Source organism: Nicotiana sylvestris, chromosome 5, assembly GCF_000393655.2.
Source record: "Nicotiana sylvestris chromosome 5, ASM39365v2, whole genome shotgun sequence".
Lineage (NCBI taxonomy): Eukaryota > Viridiplantae > Streptophyta > Magnoliopsida > Solanales > Solanaceae > Nicotiana > Nicotiana sylvestris.
Window position 1 is genome coordinate 133,474,541 of NC_091061.1, and position 26,660 is coordinate 133,501,200.

Below are 26,660 nucleotides of genomic sequence, written 5' to 3' on the forward strand. Positions count from 1 at the left end.
GGTAGGTTTTTTATTTTATAAAAATAAACCGAAAAAATACCGAACCGTACCGAATAAATTTTACATGTGAAAAATATATTTATATAATAAGTTCAAAACTAATAAAGCATTAAATTTTTCATTGGGTCTTAGAATTATGAAAACTGTTACAAGTCAATAAGTAATTAAACTCAAAATAATAATTCCTAAAATCTATTCTGCTACTTATACTTAAACTAAGTTATTTCAAGTATCTTTATTAGCAAGACACAAAGTATTCTAACGATTATGTGTAGCAAACTACAATGTTTGAATATGTTTCCTTTCATATAATTTAGATTTATCTTTTTGAATATCTAATATAGACTTTATTCTTGAGTCCCAACTTGGTTAATATCTTTCCACTGGTGTGATTTATATTTTTTTTGCTTTTACGTGGTTTCTTTTATGTTGGTGTCTAATAGTTGTGTATCCATACTCTAGCCATCTTTCATGTTTTTAATTCATTATCCTTTAAACAATAAAAATGTTTAGAGAGTTTTGCTAAGTCCTATAAAAGAACGTACGTTATTGCATTCTACTTTTACTGGTGAATTTTATATGACATTTAAAAAATACCGAAAATTAACCGAACCGTACCGATACCGAAGTGAAACCGACATGATTGGGACGGTCTTGAAAAGTCTAGTTTTGGTTATACATAATAAAATAACCGAAAAATTGGTATGGTACAAATTTTATAAAATAACCGGCCGAACCAAACCATTGACACCCCTAACTGGTGCTATGCAGAGGCGGATGTAGTGTATAATTTACGGGTTCAACTGAACCCATAACTTTCGATGCTAAGTCAAAATTCACTAAAATTACAAAAATAGTAGATATGAACCCATAATTTTAAAAATATAATGAGTTTAATGTTAAAAATATTAAAACTGAACCTATATGATTTAAATTCTGGATGTCTGATGCTATGGTCACTTGGATTGAAGCTTGGGATGAACTCAATCCTGCTACTAAAGACACTGCCAAGATTCCCAATGGTGCTTCCAGATAAAATATTTCATAGTTATTTGTGAAATTTAGTTTATGTGCAGTATTTATAGCTTTGCTTTTATGTAATAAGGTTTTCTATAGTGTATTCACTATAAGGTGTGTAAAAATTCATATTCATATATCTAATGAAAAGAAGAAAAATTAATGGACCAAGAGTGGCGAGTCCGATGAAAAAGCCCATCTAACAGTAATTTTTGAAAAAGTAAGGGTAATATAGGAATATTAGACCGTCTCTCAATCTTCTTCTGCCGTCCACTCGTCAATCGTTACACACAATCTCTCTCCGTTCTTCTTCGCGGCACACTCGTAACAATAACCCTAAAAAGAAAAATCGCTTCTTTTCATCAACATTTCCCAATTCCCAATTCCCAATCCCCAATCACCTAATCTCTAATTTAGATCCTCACTGCTTCAACAGGAAATTGAATTGACGTCAAGTTTCCCATAACCCCCCCCCCCTTTTGTTTCAAATTTTCCTTTTAGTAATTGTTTTGATTTTGTTTTTCTTTAACAGTTTCTTCATTTGTTGTTTTGTTTTCTGAATTTTGGACTTTTCTAATCTGATGATGCTCGGTTTTATGTGTTTACGGTGTAACTAGGGTTTTGATACTCATAAAAGTGATTCAAGCCTCTGAGCCCTAATTTACAAGGTTAGTCTTTCTTTTAAATTTGTTTAGCAAAAGACTATCCGTTTCCTTTTCTTTAATTGTGTTTATTTCTAAGGTTTATTTATGTTTAATTGATGCATTTACCTATAAGTATCACCACATCGTATTTATTCAAAAAAGTTATATCATTGGCAGGAGTAATTTTCACTGATTTATATTGGATTATTATGCTTAGTTAATTGATGCATTTTCCTGTAAGTATCACCACATTGTATAATGAAAAAAAAAAGTATCACCCATGTTGTATTATAGGCAGAATTGATATTCACTCTCATAATATATGGAGGATTCATAATAGCGGACCTCAGCTAATTTAGGATTGACTCATTTTTGTTTAAAAAAAGTTTTTGACGGAACTGGTATATTTAGACTCCAAAATAGATCTGTTTCTCTAAGTAGGTAGGAGGCTTTATGGTCACTGTTCTTGTCATAGAGGCATTTCATTTTCATATTGGAATTTGGTTGGTTTTTGTCTTTTCTTAAAATATACTCTTGCTTCCTTTATCTAGGTATCCCACATTCTGTAAAAGCTTCATTGTTTTCTACATTTACATTTGTCCTATGTGGAAAATGAGCTGGGGTAGAAAAATTGTTGGCCTATGTACATATATATATATATATATATATATATATATATGTATGTATGTATCCTTTTAGAGTTAGGTTTGCATTAGTTTTCTGCTGCTGATTTCTGTCTTGCAGACTCAGGTCTTACTTTGCTATAGTTTAAGATGGTCTCTGCAGTCTAATGAGCCTACTTGACATTACAGTATCTGTTAGTTTCAGGTTCCAAAATGTTGATGCCTCGTTCTAATTTTGAGTGCTCTTACATATACATTTGGACATGTTTGCCTTCTTGTTAACTTCTTGATGGTTCGATCAGGTACCATTTTTGGATAAAACTAATACTCTGTAAGAAACAAGATGTCGTCGCCGTATCCCATTATTGATAATCCGCCAATTGATCAGTTGAAGGTCACAGAGCTGAAAGAAGAGCTTAAGAGACGTAAGCTACCCATTAAGGGGTTGAAGCAAGAGTTGGTAAAGCGATTAGCTGAAGCAATCCTCCAAGAACAGGATGCTGCTCAGTCTAAGTCTGAGAACGATAGTGATTCCACGCTTGGGCCAAAGGACGAAATGGCTGAGCCTGTTGATTCTGAGAATTCCAAGGATGATTTTGATGTTGGCAATATCACAGATAAGAAAGCGGATGAGAAAATAAGCGAGGTTGATGCAGCTGAAAACAGAGTGCAATCGGATGAAGGGAAATTCTCAACTGAGGAGCCGGTTGGTGGTGCTATTTCTACTATGGTTGAAAAGGATCCGATAGACCAATTTGGTGATGCGAAAAGCAGTGCTCCAACCGAAGAGGACCAGATAGCTGAGGTCAGTGTTGTGCAAACCGGTGAACATGTCAGTGTGAGTGTAGAGTCTGCCACAGCTTTAAGTGGACAGGACTCACTAAAATATGAAACCCAGAATGAGAGTGGAGATTTAAAAGAGCAGTTGGAGAATCCCATTTCAAATTCTTCACTAGTGGAGGAAAAGGTCAGTTCATCCATTCTGGAAAGGCAGGTATCTGAGGTCAGCCCTGTTTTAGGGTTCCAAGTAAAATCTGATTTTGTTTCCACTGATGTTTCAATTGGTGAAAAAACAGAACTGATGGATAACGTAATAGCTAATGATGTCAAGTTAGAATTAGATGTTAAACCTGAGATGGTGCAGCTATTGTCGAGCAGTAATGTCCCTGATGATGCAAAATTGCATCCTATGGATGTAGAAGAACCACATGACAAGAAAGTATCTACAGAAGAACCAGGCAAGGAAAACGATAAATATCCTGAAGTTAGTGTTGTGCAAACCAGTGATCCTGTCAGTGTGAGTATAGAGTCTGCCACAGCTTTAAGTGGACAAGACTCGCAAAAATATGAAATCCAGAATGAGAGCGGGGATCTAAAAGAGCAGCGGGAGAATCACATTTCAAATTCTTCACTGGATGAGGCAAAGGTCAGTTCATCCAATCTGGAAACTCAGGTATCTGAGCTCAGCCCTATTTTAGGGTTTCAAGTAAAATCTGATTCTGTTTCCCCTGATATCTCAATTGATGAAAAAATAGAACTGAAGGATAACGTAATAGCTAATGATGTCAAGTTAGAATTAGATGTTAAACCTGAGATGGTGCAGCTATTGTCGAGCAGTGATGTTCCTGATGATGCAAAATTGCATCCTATGGATGTAGAAGAACCACATGACAAGAAAGTATCTACAGAAGAACCAGGCAACGAAAACGATAAATATGTTGATATAATGAAGACGGATGGCAATGGGGATTCTGCAGAGAAGTTGCAATTAGACCGAAGTCCTGGTGAGGATTCCATGGAGGAGGATGTTTCAGAGGGTAAATTAGCTGATTCTAAGTTGGACTCAGTGAAAGAAATAGATGGAAAGAAAGAAATTGAAGTGGACGCGAATAGGGAGGTAGGATTTGTTGCTTCTGTGGATGATGCTAGGTCAGCTGCCCATATAGATACCAATGTTGAAGACGATAGTCCCACTGTGCTGTCTATGAAAAGAAAACTTCATGGTAAGTTGACCTCAATTGTTCGTTTCGCTATTTTTTACTACTTTGTTATGGCTTTACAATTTTCCTTTTGTGGATTCTGATTGCTAAAGTGTCACAAGAATCTTATTTGCTCTAATTTTACTGGCTATTAGCGGATACTTCAAAGCAGAAAGAATAATGAGTACAGAGATTTGAGAAACATTCCCTGTAGGCTTTATGCATATCCCGGTCGCTCCTTTTTCAAGGAACACTTCTGTATTTACATTTCATTCCTCTCATGTCTTCTGACAGTGCAATTATTACGACTTTACATTTTTTTAATTCTGATTGCTAAAGTGTCACAAGAATCTTATTAGCCGTAAATTGTAATTTTACTGGCTATTAGCAGATTCTTAGAGTGTAAAAGATGAGTACAGAGATTGGAGAAACATTCCCTGTAGGCTTTATGCATATACAAGTGTTTCCTTTTTCAAAGAACACTTCTGTATTTACATTTCATTCCTCCCAATGTCTTCTGACAGTGCAGTTCTGATTAAGCACTTTGCTATTTAATGGGAATCAAATAAATGGCACTTATTGTTTATATCATTGCTCTGGAAATTTCTTAGATCTGCCTCCAATCTTATTTTCTATATGTTGCTGTAGATCAAAGAACAGCAACTGGGAGCAATGATATTATAAAGAGGCAGCGTAGATGGAATTCAGAAGATCTTAAAATTCCTAACAACAAGAAAGGTGATGCTGTGGCCTCAACTACCCCCAAGGATTTTTTCCAGCCCTCTTTGAGACGTAGTTTCTCTAGATCTGATTCAATGGCCAAGGAGGAACCACCAAAAGAACGTGTGGGTGAGTTGCCACTTCTTTGATGGTGAAATGAGTATACTCTGGATGTATATGGGTATGAATAATGTAATTGTGTTGATTGTAACAGTTCCCCCATCATCAAAAGTGCCTACTAATTCTCTCTTGATCGAAAATTTTCTGCGCCCTTTCACCTTGAAAGCGGTGCAAGAGCTACTTAGCAAGACGGGTACTGTGACAAATTTCTGGATGGACGCTATTAAAACCCACTGCTTTGTTTCTGTAAGTACTCTTTATCTTTTTTGGTTTTCTCTCTGCCTCCTACGACACGTTTGTCTTGGTGAATTTTAAGTTGCTGTCGAATTTTGTGCAGTTTTCATCTGTAGAAGAAGCTATAGAAACTCGAAATGCTGTATACAATCTGCAATGGCCTCCACATGGAGGAAAGCTACTTGTTGCTGAGTTTGTTGATCCCCAGGGAGTGAAAGATAAGGTTGAAGCACCACCTCAATCTCCTTCAACTCATGCAACTCCTGTGACCACAATCCCGGCTGCGGCCCTGCCTTCTGCCCAGTCCCAACCATCCCCAAGGCAACAGATGCAGAACAAGCAACTTCAACCTGAGAAACTTCCACCACCTCCACTTCCTGAGAAACTTGACCCTCCAATTGTCACTCTGGATGATCTCTTTAAAAAGACAAAGGCAACACCTCGCATTTACTATTTGCCCTTGTCTGATGAACAAGTTGCAGATAAGTTGAAGGCGCAAGGGAAGATTATCAAGCAGTAGAATTAGGCTATAATTTATCCTAATCTCAACTTCGGTTTCTCATGGATCAGTCTTACACTGTAAGAGAATGGTAAGAGAGTATCATATTATTGCATCTTTGCAGGTCTGCAGGTCTTGTACGTAGGAAGCTCTGGTTTGGTCGCTGGAGAAGCTGGTTCGATGACAGTTGTCTTTTGCAAGTGTTACCTTGCCTCCTTGATAGCTTTTTGTGCAAGGACATTCTTATAAAGTTCATTGTGTTTCTTCACCGAATCAGATCCCCAGTTCTTGCGAGCTTAGAATTTTTGCATCTGTTGTCTGGTCAAATGAAGAACCTTGCGGAGTTATCTCTGGAAATATAATTGCCGTGTAGTTTAGAGCAGAATCTTGGTTTCTGGGGTGTACTTTGTTAGAGTGCAGTCCTTTTGATATAATTTGCTCAGATGTTGATGAGGATTCTTTTTGCTATTTACTACCTTGGAGTCTGAATTCCTCTATTTGTGTACTTGTTATCAAACATGACGGACTATCTATTGGTGGGCAGTAAAACAATCAACCTGAGTTTGGTTTTAGTGGACTGAACTATTATTAGTCTATTACTGTACGAATATCAGTTATGAATATGCTAATGAATATGCTATGGGGCGTTTCAGTCTAAGAAAATGAATAAATTTATGCTATGCAGCTGTTTATTTTTATTATTGACACAAGTTCACACAGAAACTTGTGCAAGAAGCTTCATCATACTATTCTAATACTCTTCCAATTAGGATGTGTTTGGTATGAATGGAAAATATTTTCTGGAAAGTATTTTTTCAAATAATGTTTTTCAATTTTTCCTTGTTTGTGGCTTAAATGTGTTAGGAAAATATTTTTCTTATGAACTTATTTCCTTCACATGGAGGAAAATGGCTTCCCTTCCAAGAGGAAGGAAAATATTTTCAAATACTCTCTTTCAACCTTTCCCACGCCAACTCTCCTCCCAATCACACCCTTGCCACCTCGGTTCCCGAACTCCCACCGCCGCTCTCATCCCCTTGCCCTAACTCCTTTTGTCTCTTATAATATTTGCCTAGATTATATATATTTTTTAAAATATTTTTTGCTAAGCAACTAAATACCATAAAATAAGTAAGAAAATCACTTATTTTTTAAGAAATATTTTTCATGGACAACATTTTTCTTTATACCAAACACACTCTTAGAGTGATTATGAAACAAGGTTAATTTGTGCTTCCATGACTAATATGATCTATGAAAGTATATTACTAGTATAATAAATAAAAATTGGCATCTGCAGCGAAGTATCAATCTTTCTGCTTTTTCTAGTGAAGGATAATCATCAATATTTGAGAATAACATACTCACTATTACTCATATTACCTAGACAAACGGAGTTGGAATTTCTCCATCTGGTTTAATCTATATAGCAGATTTTTGACAAGTTACATTAGTTGATCCTACTTCTTTGCATATATTTTTTCACCAATAAGCATTTCCAATTTTGCACCAACTACCTTCAGTAAACACTCGCATAATTAATTCAAGTAATCTTAAATATCAGCACCGAGGGCGCTCAACTATATATGAGATGATTTTTCATAAACCATATCAATAACTTTTCTCCCTCACGGCTAGGGCAGGGGTGTCAATGGTTCGATTCGGCTGGTTATTTTAAGAAATTTATATTATACTATTTTAGTTACTTAATAGAGTATAACCTAAATTAGATTTTTTGAAATCGTCACAATCATCTCAATTTCTCAACCAGTTAATTTTCGGTACTTTATTTTTAGAACTTTGTGTAAGAGTAACACTACTATAAGAGTATAGATTAAGCGTACCATATGTTTGTTGAGTACTATATTTAGTAAAAGAACATGTATACATACAATGCTCAACCAAGATTTTGATTTATGAGTAAAGGCAATAACACAGACTGTATTCCATACTCATTCTTTACCAAGAACAAATATTTTTCTATCTTAGAGCAATTACTTATAACAAAAATTTTGCAGTTCAAAATACAATCTTTAAGAAAAAGTTTAAATCACCAGAATTTTTAAAAGTATATGGACTTAATATTTGATTCAAAATATTGTAATGTAAGTTAATAAAGAGAAAATTAACGTACTTTAGTGACTTGCTGCTAAAAATAGCCGTAAAAATAGTTTAGAGAGCATAGGGTAAAATTGGTTTACATTAAATGATCGAATGAAAATGTGACACGTTGAACCGAAGACATGTAGAAAATAAATTGCGTAGTAACCAATACCGGAAAAAACAATTGCGATTGACATCGGGCTGACATCGAAGGGAATATGATCAATGCGAGCAGAATCAAATGCTTGCCCCGGTCACCTGCCCATAAAGATGCTAGGTCAGCTGCCCATAAAAATACCAATATTAAAGACAATGGTCCCATTATGCAGTCTATGAAAAGAAAAGCTTATAGAAAGTTATTTGTAACAGTTCATTTCACTATCCCTTTCGTTTTGCTTCACATTTTTTTTTTTGTGGATTTTAGTTGGTAAAGTGTCGCAAGAATCTTATTAGATCCAATTTCACTAGCTATTAGCTAATAGTAAAAGTGGAAAGAATGAGTACAGACTGTGAACACGTAATTTTTATCCGATAAAAATACTCCTACAAAATCCACAAAAATAACTTTTCCTAATCATTTTTAGTTTTACAAAATTTCTAGGAATTTCTTATTAATTAGTTTTTGCATTTAGTTACATTTTTTTAGCATATTTAGTTTCTTAAAATCATAGAAAAATTGTCAAATTTTAATTTCATGGCATTTTAAGTTTAATTGCATTTTCGGAATTAATTACTCTTTAGTTGTTTAGAATTAATACATAAAAAACCAAACAAAATATTTTTTAAATTTTACAAGCATTTGTTAAAATTGGAAGATTAGTTAGTTGTTAGAAAATAGAATTAATTTTGCAAATTAAATAGGGTGTAATTTAGAATTTTTAAAGAAAAGCAAAGAAGAGGAATTAAGGTTCTTTGGGTCTTACTTAGAATTTGGGCCAAAGAACAATTTCAATGGCCCAATAGTGCAAATACGCTCCAGCCCAGATCCCTTTAAACCTGACCTAACTCCCTCTTTAAACCCTAACGGACCTCCCCTTTCCTTCACAACAGAAGAACAAATCTCGTCCCCTATTTGACTAACCCTAGGAGTCGCCATCCCCCTCTTCATCTCTCTCGTCCATCATAATAGCCCCCATATTACTCCATCATTGTTACTTTCTCTCCCTCCACTCCCATTCAAAAACCCACAATATCCACTTATTTTACACACACATTCAAAACACTGACTAGCATATGAAATCGATTTTGAAATTCAAAAGCCGTTTATGAGATTTGGAACAAAAGGTTCGAAAATCAGAGAGAGATTAGAATCAAACGCAATTTATAAAATTACTCTTCTATTCCTGTGTTTATTCCAACCTTTCGGGTTTTTAAACAGAATTCTGATTCAAATCGCCGTTTGATTTCTGTTGTTAAGTTGTTGGAATAGTTGCTGAGCTCCATTATTCCCTTGCTTCCCGATTTGTTACCTTTGAATCTATCATAAACAAGGTATTATGTTTTTCTCTTCTCAAACGTATGTAATTATCAATTTGTGAAGGAGAAATGTGCTTTACTCAAGGTCTGTGTGCGTAAATTATGGATCCTGATTGTTTGAGTCAAAACAAACAGTTATATGATAGTTGAGTGTAATATCATTATCTGATTTGTGACTGTTAATGTTATCTCGAGTATGCTTGCAATTTTGTCTCGCTTTCTTTAGCTCATGACTTATAGATTTGGCCACCAATTGGTTAAATTTATTTGCCAAAGGGTAGATTGTTATGTTTGTTATTCATCTCTGAATTTTGAGTCCTTGCGGCGCTGTATTCATGTCTCGAAATTTGAAGAAGTATGTGATGCTGAACAATTTGTCAACATAAAGATTTCATAGAGGAAACAGAATGCAATAATCAAAGGAAAAGTGTCTACTGACGTAGTGGACTAATTTTGCAAAGTGAATGGTTCAATTGTGAGGTGATATGGCAACATATGTAGTATACTATGAAATTGTATACAATATAATAAGTTTTATTATCTTCCTTCTTTGTTTGAATTCAGCAAAGTTACAATATTGATAATGAGGACTTAGCCCATTCAAAGACTAAAATGCAAATGCCAAGATGAAGCAACTGTTAGCAGAAGTTCATTCAAAGTTTGGTTTGGATAATTCGCACATTACGCTCTTCTAATGTTGTAGTCCATAGCCTTCTGATCCTCGCAAACAAACCTTAGATCTTAGGAAAATAATTAACTCATAAACACCATAGTTTTCTTTTAGGCACGATTAATGAACCACCGTGACCATGGGTACGTTCTCGTGGCCATGGTCACGATACGCAAATCCTAATTCAAGTGTGCGTTTCACGTGACTCGACTCTAACTTCTCAAATAATAATAAAATCAAAATATTGTGAATCGTGGATGCGTTTCACGTGACACGATTCAAAATATGTACAAAAACCAAACGAGTGCATGACATCGCGGCTTATTTAAATAAATTCCATAAATTCTGAAAGCAATTAAAATATTACTAAAAGCGGTTAAAAGTTAAAAATTCACAATAGGTTTTAAACATGTATTAAATTAGATAATTAGGCTAATTATTAATAGTTGAGAGACCATGCTAAAACCACGGAACTCGAGAGTGCCTCACACCTTCTCTTGGGTTAACAGAGTTCCTTACCCAGTCTTCTGGTTTCCCGAACTTTAAAACAAAGTCAATTTCCTTGATTTGGGATTTTAAAATAAATCGATGACTTGGGACACCATAAATTATTCCAGGTGGCGACTCTGATTAAATAAATAATTCCATTTCAAATAATGTCACCTTAGCTGGAAAAACTCCCGATCCCTCGGGAAAAAGGAGGTGTGACAGCTCTGGAGACTTTGCTGGGGATCGAACCCAGAATCTCTGGTTCAGGATCAGAATTCGAGCTTAGAATAACTGTTATACTTGGCTTTTATTTATTATCTGATTTTGTATGTGTTTGATCCTAATGTGCTAAATGTTATTTTACCGCTTTGATATTATTTGAAATGTATATAAAACTACTATGAAACACTTCTTCTCTCTGAGTCTTCTGGGAAGTGCACGCTCACATGACTTCTTTTCTGTTAGTGTCATACCCCAATTTATAACGAGGATCGGATCAGTTATAAAGCCAGATGGCCTTTTGGTTTCGATATGTTTTCCCCCCTCGGCTCAAGTTGTCCACTCGGGTAAGCTAGGTCTTGAACAACACACCCAGGATTCAAACCTAGAATGACATAACTTCATGCTAGATCCCTAGTAGGTGCGTTTGTTTGCATCACGTACATTTGACTTTGGGGAATCAACACAGGGGTTGAGTCCGTCTAGGATAAGTGTACCCAAATTAAAAGACTATCCTGACGCATTTTATGTGCTACTTGTGCATTTATTTATTTCAGCTTGCATGTTGATCGGCTTCTGGAATAGGGAAATAAAATCAACAAAACCAAGAGTGAGATAGGAGAGAAAAATTCACCCGGTTCTGAAAAATCTGGTATTCAAAATATCCTGAAACACTGCCGAAATTTTGGAAAAAAATGTCATTTCAAAATAAGTCATATTTCCCTGTTGTGTCAAAACTGACCGAATTACGTGGTTCTGATTCTCACCGAATGTGAGATACGTAGGCAAACATCATCGATTCTGACCCCAATTTTTAAAAAATCCAAAAAGATTTCCTCTAGTTCCTTCTTTAGAAGTCTTTCTTTAGAAAATTAAAAAAAAGGATTTTAAACCCAAAAGAATATTTTCCTTCTTTCCGAAGTCTTTCATACGAAAAAAAGAAGAAATAAAAAAAGTCAAAAATTAAAATCCAAAATACGGGTTTCCTTTATTTTGAAGTATATTTTTCAAAAATTCAAAAAACAATCAGAAACAAAAACCAAAAAATATTTTTTTTCTTTTCTTTTAGAAGCCTTCCTTTTGTAAATATCATAAAAGTTAGAAAAAATTGAAGTCCAAAAATATTTTCGTTTTTCTTCACAAGTTCGATTTCAAAAATTATAAAGAAACTCAAAAAATTGAATTTTTTCTACCTTTTTAGAAGTCTATTTCCCAAAAAAGAAAAAAAATCTAATCAAAAGTCCAAAAATATTCTCTTTCTCCTTTACAAGTCTTTCTTTCAAAAATTTCAAAAATCAGAACCAAAAATCCAAAAATATTTTCTTTACTCTTTAAAAGGCTTTCTTTCCCAAAATTCCCAAAAACAAAAAATAAAATAAAATATATATATATTCTTTTTCTAAACACTTTTATTGTCTGAGTGTTATAAAAAGGTAAAAAAAGAGAGAGTTAGTTTATTTACTCCATTCTTGATTTTCTGAACTACGTAATGATCTGATTCATGCGGCGTCATGATACGTAGGCAATCCCCATCGAATTCGATCATAGCTATAAAATAAATTGAGTAAAAAATAAACTGAAAAAAAGAAAGAAAGAAAAAAAATTGAGTGAAAAAGAAAGAAAAGAGTGACAAAAATAAAAAGAGAAAGAAAAAGAGTGACCAAAAATAAAAGAGTGACAAAAACAAAAAGAGAAAAAGAGAGTGCCAAGAAAAATAAAAGAGCAAAAAAACAAAATGAGAAAATCAAGATTGAAAAAAAGAGTGGAAATTAAATAAAAGAGGTACAGAGTGAAAAGGGACATTTAATGGCCGGAATGAAACACACATCCATTCAAACATATGGTAGAAGCGTTTAAGTGTTAGTTGCATTGCATCCCAACATGTGATTTCCTATATGTTAAATGTCTCAAAACTAACAAGGTTGTGGTATGTGCAAATTAGCCAGGTTCTATTCAGGTGGTTAGTTTTATTGGTAAATTGGCTTCTCATCCATGCTTCACAAGGTCTAAAGCTAAGGTTCCAATAGCCTCCGACTGTCATCCACCAATTATCGATCCTAAGGGTAGCCCAACATCGGCTATTCCACAACTAGAATCCATAATTGCTAAAGAGAATAGGATGCTGCATCTCCGCATGATGGAAATGTGGGACGCCTGGTCTAATGGTAGGGAACCGCTAACTGTAATCCTTGGGTTCCCTAAGTTGATCCCAAGGTCAAGTGGGCTTACCAACATCCCTGTGCCCAACCCGCTCATCCCATGCGGGCACCCTCCAATGTCGTCTAATGGTCCTGGCATGCCTTTTGTGGTTCGCCCCCAGGCGCCAGTTAACAGGGCACCTCTAATATTGTTCTCCGCAGTGCCTGTCTTCACCACGACGCAGCCAACCGTGCCTAGGCCGTATACTTTCACATTCTAGGGCCCATAATTCAGCAGGATATGTGTTATGTCACTCTGGATTCATATACTCGTCCTCCACATTATGAGTATCCGACTGAACCAAAAAGAATAGTAAAAAATCCCAAGCAGGAAGAAATGGCTCGGAAAATGAAACGCTTGGAGTAGAGTTTAAAGAACATGCAAGGTTTAAGTGACCAAAAGAGCGTCTCTTATGTTGACTTGTGCATGTTTCCCCATGTTCACTTGCCGGTTGGTTTCAAAACGCCAAAATTTGAAAAGTACGAAGAGCACGAAGACCCAATCACTCATTTGAAATGATATTGTAAACAGCTGAGGGGTGTTGATGGAAAAGAGGAGCTGCTAATGGCCTATTTTGGAGAAAGTCTCACCGCAATTGCTTCCGAGTGGTACATCGATCAAGAAATTACGCATTGGCACATGTGGGATGATTTGGCCCCATATTTTGTCCGCTAGTTCCAGTATAATATGGACATCGCTCCTAACAGAAACTCTTTGTCCAATTTGAAAAAGAAAACAATAGAAAGCTTCTGTGAATATGCTGCCAAATGGTGTGAGCAAGCTGCAGGGTAAAGCCTCCAATGGACGAAGCAGAAATGGTTGCGGTCTTTCTACAGTCCCAAGAGGCAGACTACTTTCAAAACATGATGTCCGCTATGGGTAAGCCGTTCGCTGAGGCTATCAAAATTGGAGAGATGATAGAAAATGGGTTAGAAACTGGCCAAATCTTGAATCATGCTGCTTTTAAGGCCACATCACACGCCGTTCAGAATGGTTCGAGGGTTTGATGAATAGAAATTGGAGAAAAGAGGGAGCCATGATAGCTTCAAGCTCGAGGGGGACCTGCAGGACATTCAACTAATCATATATGCTTCCTAAGGTCCCTCAACACTATTATCCCCACAAGGTGCTGCTTATACCGTGACACCGCCTCCTTATGCGGTGATGAACACGCAATGTTACAAGCTGCCACAACATTATACACAAAACCGAGCTCCACCTCTTAGAAATGCCCATCCTTACCAAGCTCCATATAATCCCCAACCAAATGTTCCCCAGTACAATCCTCGCCCCAGAGAGCCTTTCAGAAAGAATCAGTTCACTCTTATTGGTGAATCGTATTCAAGCTTGTTCCAAAAGATAATCAGGCTAGATCTATTGCAGCCAGTGTCCCCGAACCGGCTGAACCCCGATTCCCCTCACACCGCGCTGATGCTATATGTGAATACCGCTCTGGAGCAGTGGGACACAATACGGAGGATTGTTGGGCCCTCAAAAGGGCAGTTGAAGACTTAATTGAAACTGAAAGAATCGTTCTTCAAGACGAAAGGGCTCCTGATTTGACGAACAACTCATTGCCTGCTCACAACATCGGGCTAGTTATTGGAATGATCTATGATTTTTGATCCGGCAATGAAGGCCGTTGCAGCCATTATCGAGACAGAAGAAAATCCAAAAAATGGTCGCTAAACTTGAAAGTTCCCTATTAGACGGGAGTCTCAGTAGTCGGTCGAGCTATCCTTTCTGCATCTGGATTATTTTACGGTGTAATCCGGATGTTTTACTTTTGTTGTCTTACTTTCCAATGTAAACCCTTCTATCTTTAATTAAAAAAAAATAATGAAATCAATATTTTATCGTCCGTGTCTCTTTTCTTAATCTTGTCACCTTTCTTATTCTTTTTTCAGTTCTGTTAAATGCAGATTTTAATGACATGACATGCTTGCGGACTTCATGTCCAGATTCTAAAATGTCGTCAGACTTTGAAATAATGAATCAAGAAGCAGAATGCAATGAAGATAGGTTTAAGTAAATAAAACAAAGAATCAGAACAACTAAAGAAAAATTGGCTCCGGATTGGAATGGTCTATACATTATAACAAGATATACTGCTAAAAAAGAGCGATGTACCTGGGAAACATCAAAGAAAATGTCCCTAAAACAACGGTCAACATAGGCACAGTCAAAAGGTACAATGTTTTATCCTCCAAATAGTATTAATGTTATCCGGTTGGGATGACAAAGGTTTTCATTCTCGCTACTCAAACACCATTAACCCTTTTGTAAACCCTTTGAGCTGGTTACTCTTCTTTGATTGCCCTTGTTGGAATCTGAAATTGTTATTGATAAAAATTATGAAGTGAAAAATGAAAAAAGCAGAAGAAAAAAAAACAAAGTTGCTTGAACTACGTTTGACTTGATTCTGAAAGGATACGTAGGCAGCCTCTCTCTAGGGTTCAGTCACACCAAAACAAAAATCTACATTCCCCCAAAAGTTGAAACTGGGACAGATAATTCGGCGATGGTTTCGCCTGAAAGGTTCCAAAATTGTATTTTAATCCGATATCTTTTCACCCAAATCCTTTCCAAGTTCTTACGATCAATCGGCAAGAATGTTCAAGAACTGGAGGATACAGTCACCCGGATCTGAAACAACCAAATTGGAAAAAAATAAAAAATGAGAGAGTCCTATCGTTGAAAACCCTCACGAGCACCGTAAGACGATAGTAAGTAGAGAATGTAAAAAATGAGAGTCTTGTTAGTGAAAACTCGCAAAGAGCACTATAAGGCCATGGTGAGAAGATAAATGAGAAAGACCAGTTGGTGAAAACCTGCAAAAGGCACCATTGATCAAAAAGAGAATCTTCACAGCCATGGGCATCAACACAGTCTGGGGCAAGGTTTCTCAGTTTCGAGGCAAAAGCTGTGACAAATTTCTGAAAGTCGGACAGTTTACACAGATCAGGCATCCAGTCCAAAAGGCATGTCATGTTCATTGAAGTCCGCGTGTACTCCAACTAAGTCCTTCTTTCCTTTCCCCGAAAGGGATACCTCTTGTCTAAATTCATTTTCTGTTCCATTATTTGTTTTTCTTTGAATCCGTTTCGGTCTAATGCTGTTCCAAAACTAAGGCGAAGAAGGGATGGAAAGATTGATTTACAAGGTTTTTGCTTGATACAAGTTAGTGTGCAAACAAAAGGGCACTCAGCCTCGGCAAGGGCTTCAAAATCAAACTCTTGGAAGGAGAAAATCAAATTGAAATGCCTATAAGGGCAAATAAAGTTGAAAAGGTTGAGTCCCACGTGGCTAACCGTCTTGGAAAAGTTTGAAAAGCCAAAGGTTCCCTAATGATCTGAAGTTAAATTTAGAAGAAAGAAGTAAAAAGCCCGTGAAGGCAAAACAAATTTGAAAAAGTTAAGTACCACGTGACCAACCATCATGGTAATGTTTTAGAAAAGCCAAGGGTTCTCCACGGCAAGAAATGAAATCAGTCTTTAAAAAACAACCAGTTGCAGTTGAAATTATCATCAAAGAAGCCGAACAAGATCAAATGACTGAAACCCTCAAGGCCACAAAACCAACCACCGTTTCAAACTGACAAATTGTTCTATGTTTGAAAAACAGGAAACAGGTGCAATGCAAAAGCAACCTTGCAAGAAGCAGGTGCAACCAAAAAGAAACTGCGTGGGGGCTAAAATAACTCTGCGGCAACAACCACTCCAAAAAAAAGGAAGTCTTCCCCAAATCTTCCCGGCATTTTACTCATTTTCTTAATAAAAGAAAAAGAAAAAGAAAGAAAATTCAAAATCATGGTAGTATAGGGTCTCCAATCCCTAGCTGCATTTTCCAACATAGCGTCCCCACTCACTAGTTAATTTTATTTTAGACATAGGGTCTCCACTCCCTAAACGCTTTTCCAACATAAGGTCTTCACTCTCTAGTAGATTTTATTTTAGACATAGGGTCTCCACTCCCTAGTCGCTTTTCTAACATAGGGTTTCCACTCCCTAGTTAATTTTATTTTAAACATAGGGTCTCCACGCCCTAGTTGTTTTTTCAACATAATGTTTTCACTCCATAATCTCTTTTTTAACATAGGGTCTCCACTCCCTAGTTGATTTTATTTTAGACATAGGGTCTCCACTCTCTAGTCGCTTTTCCAACATAGGGTCTCCACTCCCAAGTCGCTTTTCCAACATAGGGTCTCCACTCCCTAGTTGATTTTTTTTTTAGACATAGGGTCTCCACTCCCTAGTCTCTTTTCCAACATAGGGTCTCCACTTCCTAGTGGAAGTTATTTTAGGCATAGGGTTTCTACTCCCTAGTCTCTTTTCCAACATAGGGTCTCCACTCCCTAGTTGATTTTATTTTAGACATAGGGCCTCCACTACCTAATCGCTTTTCCAACATAGGGTCTCCATTCCCTAGTTGATTTTACTTTAGACATAGGGTCTCCACTCCCTAGTCGATTTTATTTTAGACATAGGTTCTCCACTCCCTAGTCGTTTTTCCAACATAGGGTCTCCACTCCCTAGTTGATTTTGTTTTAGATATAGGGTCTCCACTCCCTAGTCGCTTTTCCGACATAGGGTCTCAACTCCCTAGTTGATTTTGTTTTAGACATAGGGTCTCCACTTCCTAGTCGCTTTTCCTAGTTGATTTTATTTTAGACATAGGGTCTCCACTCCCTAGTCTTCTTTTCCAACATAGGGTCTCCACTCCCTAGTTGAAGTCATTTTAGACATAGGGTCTCCACTCTCCCTAGTCTCTTTTCCAACATAGGGTCTCTACTCCCTAGTTGATTTTATTTTAGATATAAGGTCTCCACTCCCTAATCACTTTTTCAACATAGGGTCTCCACTCCCTAGTATCTTTTCCAACATATGGTCTCCACTCCCTAGTTGATTTTGTTTTAGACATAGGGTCTCCACTCCCTAGTCGTCTTTCCAACATAGAGTCTCCACTCCCTAGTTGAGTTAATCTTAAATGAAGGATACACCATCCCAAAAAATCATGTTTTCCCAGGGTAAACCAATCCCGACCTTTTATAGCTTTTAATAATGAAGTAGTATAGAATTTTGTTACAAATAACTCACGAAATTTTCCTAGCGAAAATTGTGGCAAAAAATTTTTGTTCGTTTGTTTTGGTGTCTGAGCAGGTTTTCACCTCGAGGCATATGGTTTGAGATGACCAAAAGAAGAAGTATCAATCCAAGATAAAGAAAAAAAAGAAAAAAGAGTAAATCCAAAATGCAGAAGCAGATGAACGGATATGGACTGCTCCAGACATGACGGGATCCACAAGCTTTGCGTGTCCCGTCTTGATCCAAAAAAGCCGAAGAAGAATGAAGTAGTACCTGTAGCTGGCAAGCATCAAGGTTCAGATCAGAGTCTGTGTAAAGAACCAGTCAAGACTCAAGATCAAGTTTCAGAAGGCTTATAGATAGGAATCTTGTAACTCGTAGCTGATAGGCTTGTTTAGTTTTTTCATTTTGATTTTGGTGTAATAAGGAGCTCAGCAAGCAACAACAGTGAAATCATAGCTTCTGATAGTCCCAGCTACCAAAATTCCCAGAACTATACTGACCTTATTCCTTTATAACCAAGGATATGTAGGCAACCTCTGAAGTAAGGTTCGGTCAAACTTTTTCAGAAGGCTTCAGAATGGAGTTGTCAAACGATCAAAAATTGCTCGTAATTGCTCATTTATCTTTGCCCAAAAACTCTTCATATTTCCGAACAAAGAGGGGAAGCTGTGAGCACGTAATTTTTGCCCGATAAAAGTACTCCTACAAAATCCACAAAAATAAATTTTCCTAATCTTTTTTACTTTTAAAAAATTTCTAGGAATTTCTTGTTAATTAGTGTTTGCATTTAGTTGAATTTGTTGAGCATATTTATGATCTTAAAATCATAGAAAAATTGTCAAATTTTAATTTCATGGCATTTTAGGTTTAATTGCATTTTAGGAATTAATTACTCTTTAATTGTTTAGAATTAATACATACAAAACCAAACAAAATATTTTTTAAATTTTACATTAATTTGTTAATATTGGAAAATTAGTTAGTTATTAGAAAATAGTTAAATAGAATTAATTTTGCAAATTAGATAGGGTGTAATTTAGAATTTTTAAAGAAAAGCAAAGACGAGGAATTAAAGTTCTTTGGGTCTTACTTAGAATTTGGGCCAAAGAATAATTTCAATGGCCCAATTGTGCAAATCTGCTCTAGCCCATATCTTTTTAAACCCGACCCAACTCCCTCTTTAACCCCAACAGACCTCCCCTTTTCTTCACAACAGAAGAACAGATCCCCTCCCCTATTTGACTAACCCTAGGAGCCGCCATCCCCCTCTTCATCTCTTCCGTCCATCATAATAGCCCCCATATTCCTCCATCATTGTTTCTTTCTCTCCCTCCACTCCCATCCAAAAACACACAATATCCCCTCATCTACACACATGTTCAAAACACTGGCTAGAATATAAAATCGATTTTGTAATTCAAAAGTCATTTCTGAGCTTTGGAACAAAAGGTTCGAAAATTAGAGAGAGATTAGAATCAAACGCAATTTTTGAAATTGCTCTTCTATTGTTGTGTTTATTCCACACTTTCGGGTTTTTAAACAGAATTTTGATTCAAATCAACATTCGATTTCTGCTGTTAAGTTGTTGGAATAGTTGTTGAGCTCCATTATTCCCTTGCTTCCCGATTTGTTACCTTAGAATTTGTCATAAACAAGGTATTCTATTTTTCTCTTCTCAAAAGTATGTAATTATCAATTTGTGAAGGCAAAATGTGCTTTACTCAAGATCTGTGTGCGTAGATTATGGTTCCTGATTGTCTGAATTGAAACAAACGATTATATGATAGTTGAGTGTAATTTCATTATCTGATTTGTGACTGTTAATGTTGTCTCGAGTATGCTTGCAATTTTGTCTCGCTTTATTTAGCTCATGACTTGTAGATTTGGCCACCAGTTGGTTAAATTTATTTGCCAAAGGGTAGATTGTTATGTTTGTTATTCATCTCTGAATTTTGAGTCCTTGCGGCACTGTATTCATGTCACGAAATTTGAAGAAGTATGTGATGCTAAACAATTTGTCAACATTAAGATTTCATAGAAGAAACAGAATGCAATAATCAAAGGAAAAGTGCCTACTGACGTAGTGGACTAATTTTGCAAAGTGAACGGTTCAATTATGAGGTGATATGGCAACATATGTAGTATACTATGGAATTGTTTATAATATAATAAGTTTTATTATCTTCCTTCTTTGTTTGAATTCAGCAAGGTTACAATATTGATAATGAGGACTTAGCCCATTCAAAGACTAAAATGCAAATGCCAAGATGAAGCAACTGTTAGAAGAAGTTCATTCAAAGTTTGGTTTGGATAATTCGCACATTACGCTCTTCTAATGTTGTAGTCCATAGCCTTCTGATCCTCGCAAACAAACCCTAGATCTTAGGAAAATAATTAACTCATAAACAACATAGTTTTCTTTTAGGCACGATTATGAGTGGCAAACGGACGGGTCGGGTCGAATATGGTTCGAGTTGACAACAAATAATAACAAAACGGATCAATTATTTGGCCCGACCCATATTTAATATGGATAAAAAATGGATTAACCGGCGGATAATATGGGTTACTCATATTATCCATGACTTCTTGTATATGATCATTTTTTGGAGAATTCTTAGTCTCTCTAACTTGAGGAACCCCCAATTTGAGGCTTTACAAATATAAAAGTTAGACCCATTGGTTACTCATTGGTTACCCATTTTCTAAATGGATAATATGGTTCTTATTCATATTTGACCTGTTTTTAAAAAGTTCATTATCCAATCCATTTTTAGTGGATAATATGTGTGGTTAACAATTTTCTTTGAACCATTTTGTCATCCCTAGGCACGATTAATGGACCACCATGGCCATGGGTATGTTCTCGTGGAAATGGTCACGATACATAAATCCTAATTTGAGTGTGCATTTCACGTGACTCGACTCTAACTTCAAATAATAATAAAATCAACATGTTGTGAATCGTGAATGCGTTTCACGTGACGCAATTCACAATATGTACAAAAACCAAACGAGTGCACGACATTGCAACTTATTTAAATAAATTCTAAAAGCAATTAAAATTTTATTAAAAGCGGTTAAACATTAAAAATACACAATAGGTTTTAAACATGTATTAGATTAGATAATTAGGCCAATTATTAATAGTTGAGCGACCGTGCTAAAACCACGGAACTCGGGGTGCCTCACACTTTCTCCCGGGTTAACAAAATTCCTTATCGATCTTCTAGTTTTGCGGACTTTAAAACAGAGTCAATTTCCTCAATTTGGGATTTAAAAATAAATCGGTAAATTGGGACACCATAAATTATTCCAAGTTGCGATTTCGATTAAATAAATAATCCCATTTCGAAAAATATCACTTTAATTTGAAAAACTCCCTATCCCTCAGGAAAAAGGAGGTGTGACATAGACATTGGAGAAACATTCTACGTAGACTTAGGCAGTACTTATGTGATGTATTGATGGTAGGCTATAATCCCGTATTTTAATCGCTTATTGCACTCTAATTCACTGCACTTTACTTGTGTTTGAGCTTTAATTGGTAGTGTTTTGCACTGATTGTGTGTTTTATGCTTTTTAGGAGATGATGCCGAGTTAAGAAGATGTTCTGCAGCTAAATCGAATAATTGGATCTTTGAAGTCTGAGTAAAAGCCAAAGAACTAAACCAGGATCGTGTCCAGGGATCGTGGACCGGCGTTGCATATGAAAGTTGGAAGAAAGACCAAGGGCTAGATGAAAAAAGTACTAGTGCGTCGCATAAGGCGTGGCATTAAGCATCGCATTAGTACAAAATTTTGTCAGAAGTTTGAGAAGTTCAGAGACTTGGAGTTTTTGGCTCTGACAGAATATACACTAATGCTAGGCATAGTGCGTGGCGTAGTGCATCGCATCAGTACAAAATTTTGTTAGACAAGCTAAGTTCAGAGAGTTTACAATCGAGCAAATTGCACTAATGCTATGCACCCTGCGTGGCATAGTGCGGCGCGTGAAGTGTAAAAAGTTTGTAGGTTTTCCCACTTCGATTCAAAGAGGGTAGTTTTGTCCGGGTTCATTCCTACTTGGTACAAATACACTAGAAACAAGTTTATGAGAGGAGTTTGGACACACTTTCGACCTAAGGAAGCTAAGGAGGAGTTGGAAGAACACAAGCATAAGGATTTCATCATTCATTCTTCACTCAAGACCCGAGTTTGGATCGAATCTATATTTTTCTATACTTTAATTATATTTGTGATGAATTTCCCCATATCTATGGAGTAGTTCTCTTTAGGGTTTGATGGATTTGGTGTATTGATGAATGTTTGTGGGGGTATAACTCTAATTTTATGTATTGAATCATTTTGGAAGATTTAATTGTTGCATCTATATTCACTAGTTCATGTAACCGAGAGAGGCATAACTTGTGATATCTTTGCACTATATTGTTGGTTGAGTTCATAGATTCTTCTAAGTAATTGAAAGAGGCTAGTTGAATAGTTGATTAAACCTAGTTAGGAGAATAATCGAAAGAGGTTTTCCTAAAGACAAATCCACTATGCATTCTTACATATCTTCACAGTGCTAATTTGGTTCGACTGTGAGGTTAGGGCTTAATAAAGAGAGGAGTTTCTGCTGAACGCTTGAACCAATAATTGAGTGAATTCGAGAGATTCACTTGAATATTAGAAGTGAATTATCTAGAGTTAGATCCCGAATAATTATCTTGCACATATCCTATCAAAACCCCACCTTCTCTCACTGATAACCTTATTTGCTTATTCCTTGTCTCGATAGTCATTAGTCAATAGCTTTAGATTCTTAGTTAATTTTAATTATTAATCATATAAATCTTAACTGGTTGTCCACCTAGATAGCAATCAAGCTAGAAACTACGAGAATACTGTTTAAATCCAATCCATGTAGATACAATATTATACTATATTATCTTTGATTAGCGAGCATAATTTACGTGTGTGTTTTTCGCTCGTCAAGTTTTGGTGCCGTTGTCGGCGATTGGAAATCAATAGTGTTCAAAATAGTATTTTGGTGCTAATACCGAAATTTATTTTATTTTATTTTATTTTTCTTTTTTATTCTTCACGGGTTTCCTCTTCCGTGTGCAGGCAACAAATTGACTCCTTTGGTGTATGACTCCATCTTCTTCAAAGGAATTGATTCCATACAACCCAGAGGTAGAAAAAGTATGCGAAAGTTGAGGAAAGAGAAATAACTCACCGGAAATTTTCTTGGATAACCTTCAACCCAAGAACACATGGCTAATAACGGTGAATATAGGGCAAATCTAGCTGCAAGAGAAGCAGCACAACAGAGAAGAAGCTGCAAGGATAGTAGCTGAGGCAGTCCGTAGAGCTTCTAATGAGACTGTCAATGATGATGGGGTCGAAGATTCAATCTTTATCGACCATTTATTGAAGATTAGTTTGAGAATGCAGTACCCAGGCCTGATAGAGCATTGGTAGATTATGCCAGACCAGTCTATAATCAGGGACTGTCCAGTATTAGACCTCCACCAATAGCAGCGAATAACTTTGAGTTGAAGCAAGACTTGCTTCAAACTATCCAAAACAACTGCATTTTCAGAGGGAAGATTCACGAAGATCCTAACACTCACTTGATGGATTTTGAAGAAATCATGAACACCTTCTAATACAATAGAGTATCAAATGATGCAGTCTACTTAAGGGCATTCCCCTTTTCACTAAAAGATGACGCGAAGTACTGGCTTTGTAGCATACCAATGGTTCGATCAGGACATGGGAAGATATGACTAGAAATTTTCTTGACAAATACTTCTCAGCTACAAAAACAATGAAGTTCAGAAGGGAAATTCACAACTTTTTCCAGACGAACACCGAAATAGTTTTCGAGGCTTGGGAAAGATTTAAGGAGATAGTGAGGAAGTGTCAACATAATGGGATTGAATTTTGGATGCAACTCTAAGAATTTTGGGATGGACTGACACTTCATTCACGAAGAACTCTGAACACTGCAGTTGGAGGTTCTTTAATGAAGAAGACTCTTGAGAAGATTGTGGCAATACTTGATGAGCTCTGTGAAGATGCTAACCAGTGGCCTTCTGAGAGCAATGATAGAAAAAAATCAGTCGGGGTTCATCAAGTAGATTCCAATATAGCGGTGCAAGCCCAACCAGATGTCATGGCCAAAGAGATAAGAAAGCTGACCTTAGCCAAGACCTAGACTCAAACATCACGAGTTTGTGATTTCTGTAGAATGGGTCATCCAACGCATGAGTGTCAGGCCATAGTTGCAGAAGAAGTGGTAAATGCTATGGGAAGCTTTGATATAGGCAACTACCAGAGTGGTAATAATTTCAATCCTATGGGACAGAGGCACCCAAACTTTTTGTGGAACTTTCCAAATGGTAGCCTAAACTCATGGCAGCAAAGTAACTCTAGTCCCCAGGGACAAGGAGCTCCATGTTTTCAAAATCAGTAGAGGTAGCAGTATTAGCCTCCAAAGTCTGATCAGTCTAGCATGGAAGATCTAATGAAGGCCTTCATTATCAAGACAGATGAGAGGCTTGATGTCCATGGTGTAGCTATCACAGAAATGGCACATTTTTTCGAAACCTGGAAAGACAGGTTGGGCAAATAGCTACTCTAATGTTTGAGAGGGTCTCGAGAACGCTCCTGGTTGATACAAAAAGAAATCCCAAAGAAACTAAATGCTGTAACGTTGAGAAGTGGGCAAGTGTTGAAAGATCTCACCCTAATACCAAAATATATGAGACTTGAAAAAGAATGTGGGGAGAGCTGAAAAGTGATGTTAATAAGAAGAAGAAAGGCTAGACGGAAGCTCATAAAAGGAGAAGGAAGAAAACTCGAGAAGGGAGGAACTTGAGTAGAGTAAGCATATTCCTGCTTTACCTTTTCCCCAAAAGATAAGTAGAGAAAAATTGGACAAGCAGTTCGAGAGATTTCTGGATGTGCTGAAACAGGTTCATGTAAACTTACCATTCATAGAATTGCTCTCACAGATGCCTGATTATGCTAAATTCTTGATAGAGATCCTTACAAAGAAGAGGAAAATAGAGAAGACCTTAGTGGTCAAGCTCACAGGGCATTGCATTTCGATATTGCAAAATAAACTCCCAAAAAAGTGTGGAGATCCAGGGAGTTTTACGATACCTTGCTCTTTGGGAACTATTAATTTTGATAAATCCTTATGTGATTTTGGTGCTTCAATTAATTTAATGCCTTTATCTATCTACAAAAAACTGGAAAAGAGATAAAGATAAGGTCTGCACCTTTATCTTTGCAGCTGGCAGACCAAATGACTATAACACCCCAGGCGATAGTGGAAGATGTGATAGTTTGAGTGGATAAGTTCGTATGTCCTGTGAATTTTATAGTGGTAAATATGGAGGAAAACAAGGAGGTCCCTCTCATCCTAGGAAGACCATTCTTAGTGATGGGTAGATCTATATTAGATATACACGAGAGAAAACTTATGCTTAGAGTTAGTGCGAAGAATTTGACTTTTAAGATGGATGTAGCAAATGGGGCACAAAAGGACAAACCAGCTGCGAGTGTTGAGTGGAAGTTAAAGGGCTCGAAAGAGAAGGATGCGGTGAGCGAGAAAGATAAGTGTGGAATGCACCCAAAAAAGGATGAGAAAAAGTTGTCCGCATGGATGTGCGCATTAGTTCGGGGGCGAGGAATAGAGCCCGACTTCGACTCAGACCTCGACTAGATATTTAAAGAAGTTTCCTTTACTTATGCTTTTTAACTGTGTGCCATAGGGACATGCCACAACTTAAAGTGTGGGGTGAGGGATATTTGTATGTATGTATGTGTGTATATTAGTTTTTTTTGTTAGTTGTAGGAGTTAGAGATAGAAAAGTTGAGAAGAAAAACTAATCAAAGATAGTATAGTATAGTATCGTATCCACAGGGATTGGATTTAAACAGTATTCTCGTAATTTTTAGCTTGATTGCTATCTAGGTGGATCAACAATTGAGATTTATATGATTAATAATTAAAATTAACTAAGAATCTAAAGCTATTGACTAGTAACTATCGTGACAAAGAAGAAGCAAATAAGGTTATCAGTGGGAGAAGATGGGGTTTTGAGAGGAATAGGTGCAAGATAATTGTTTGGGATTTAACTCTAGATAATTTACTTCTAATGTTCAAATGAGTATCTCGAATTCACTCAATTATTAGTTCAAACGTTCAGTAGAAACTCCTCTCTCGATTAAGCCTTAACCTCACAAGACGAACCAAATTAAGCACTGTGAAGATATGCAAGAATACGTAGTGGATTGGTCTTTAGAAAAACCTCTTTTGATTATTCTCCTAACTTGGTTTAATCAATGATTCAACTAGCCTCTCTCGATTACTTAGAAGAATCTATGAACACAACCAACAATATAATGCAAAGATATCACAGGTTATTCCTCTCTCGATTACATGAACTAGTGAATATAAATGCAACAATTAAATCTTCCAAAATGATTAAAACATAAAACTAGAGTTATAATCCATAAACAATCATCAATACACCAAATCCATCAAATCCTAAAAAGAACTACTCCATCGACATGGAGAAAT

The 26,660-nt window shown here is 36.5% G+C and overlaps 1 protein-coding gene across 3 annotated transcripts; it reads left to right on the plus strand.

Annotated features, from left to right (window-relative positions):
- The first annotated feature begins 1,274 nt into the window (after positions 1 to 1,274).
- Positions 1,275 to 6,408, plus strand: LOC104239460 (uncharacterized). 3 transcript variants are annotated; one of them, XM_009794093.2, is made up of 6 exons: positions 1,275 to 1,685; positions 2,587 to 3,737; positions 3,888 to 4,287; positions 4,912 to 5,112; positions 5,198 to 5,349; positions 5,441 to 6,408. In XM_009794093.2, exons 2-6 carry the CDS (start codon positions 2,628 to 2,630, stop codon positions 5,855 to 5,857), a joined length of 2,280 nt encoding a protein of 759 aa, XP_009792395.1. In that variant the 5' UTR covers positions 1,275 to 1,685; positions 2,587 to 2,627; the 3' UTR covers positions 5,858 to 6,408. The 3 variants fall into 3 exon arrangements, with proteins under 3 accessions (XP_009792395.1, XP_009792396.1, XP_009792394.1); XM_009794094.2 differs by having other exon boundaries at positions 2,587 to 3,710; XM_009794092.2 differs by having other exon boundaries at positions 2,587 to 4,287.
- The last annotated feature ends 20,252 nt before the right edge of the window (positions 6,409 to 26,660 follow it).

Bases quoted from the DNA above. Each gene is read 5' to 3' on its own strand.
- LOC104239460 (XM_009794092.2), top strand. From the start codon at position 2,628: ATGTCGTCGCCGTATCCCATTATTGATAATCCGCCAATTGATCAGTTG. The intron at 5,113-5,197 runs GTGAGTTGCCAC...TGATTGTAACAG, and splicing joins ACCACCAAAAGAACGTGTGG to TTCCCCCATCATCAAAAGTG. The intron at 5,350-5,440 runs GTAAGTACTCTT...AATTTTGTGCAG, and splicing joins AAACCCACTGCTTTGTTTCT to TTTTCATCTGTAGAAGAAGC.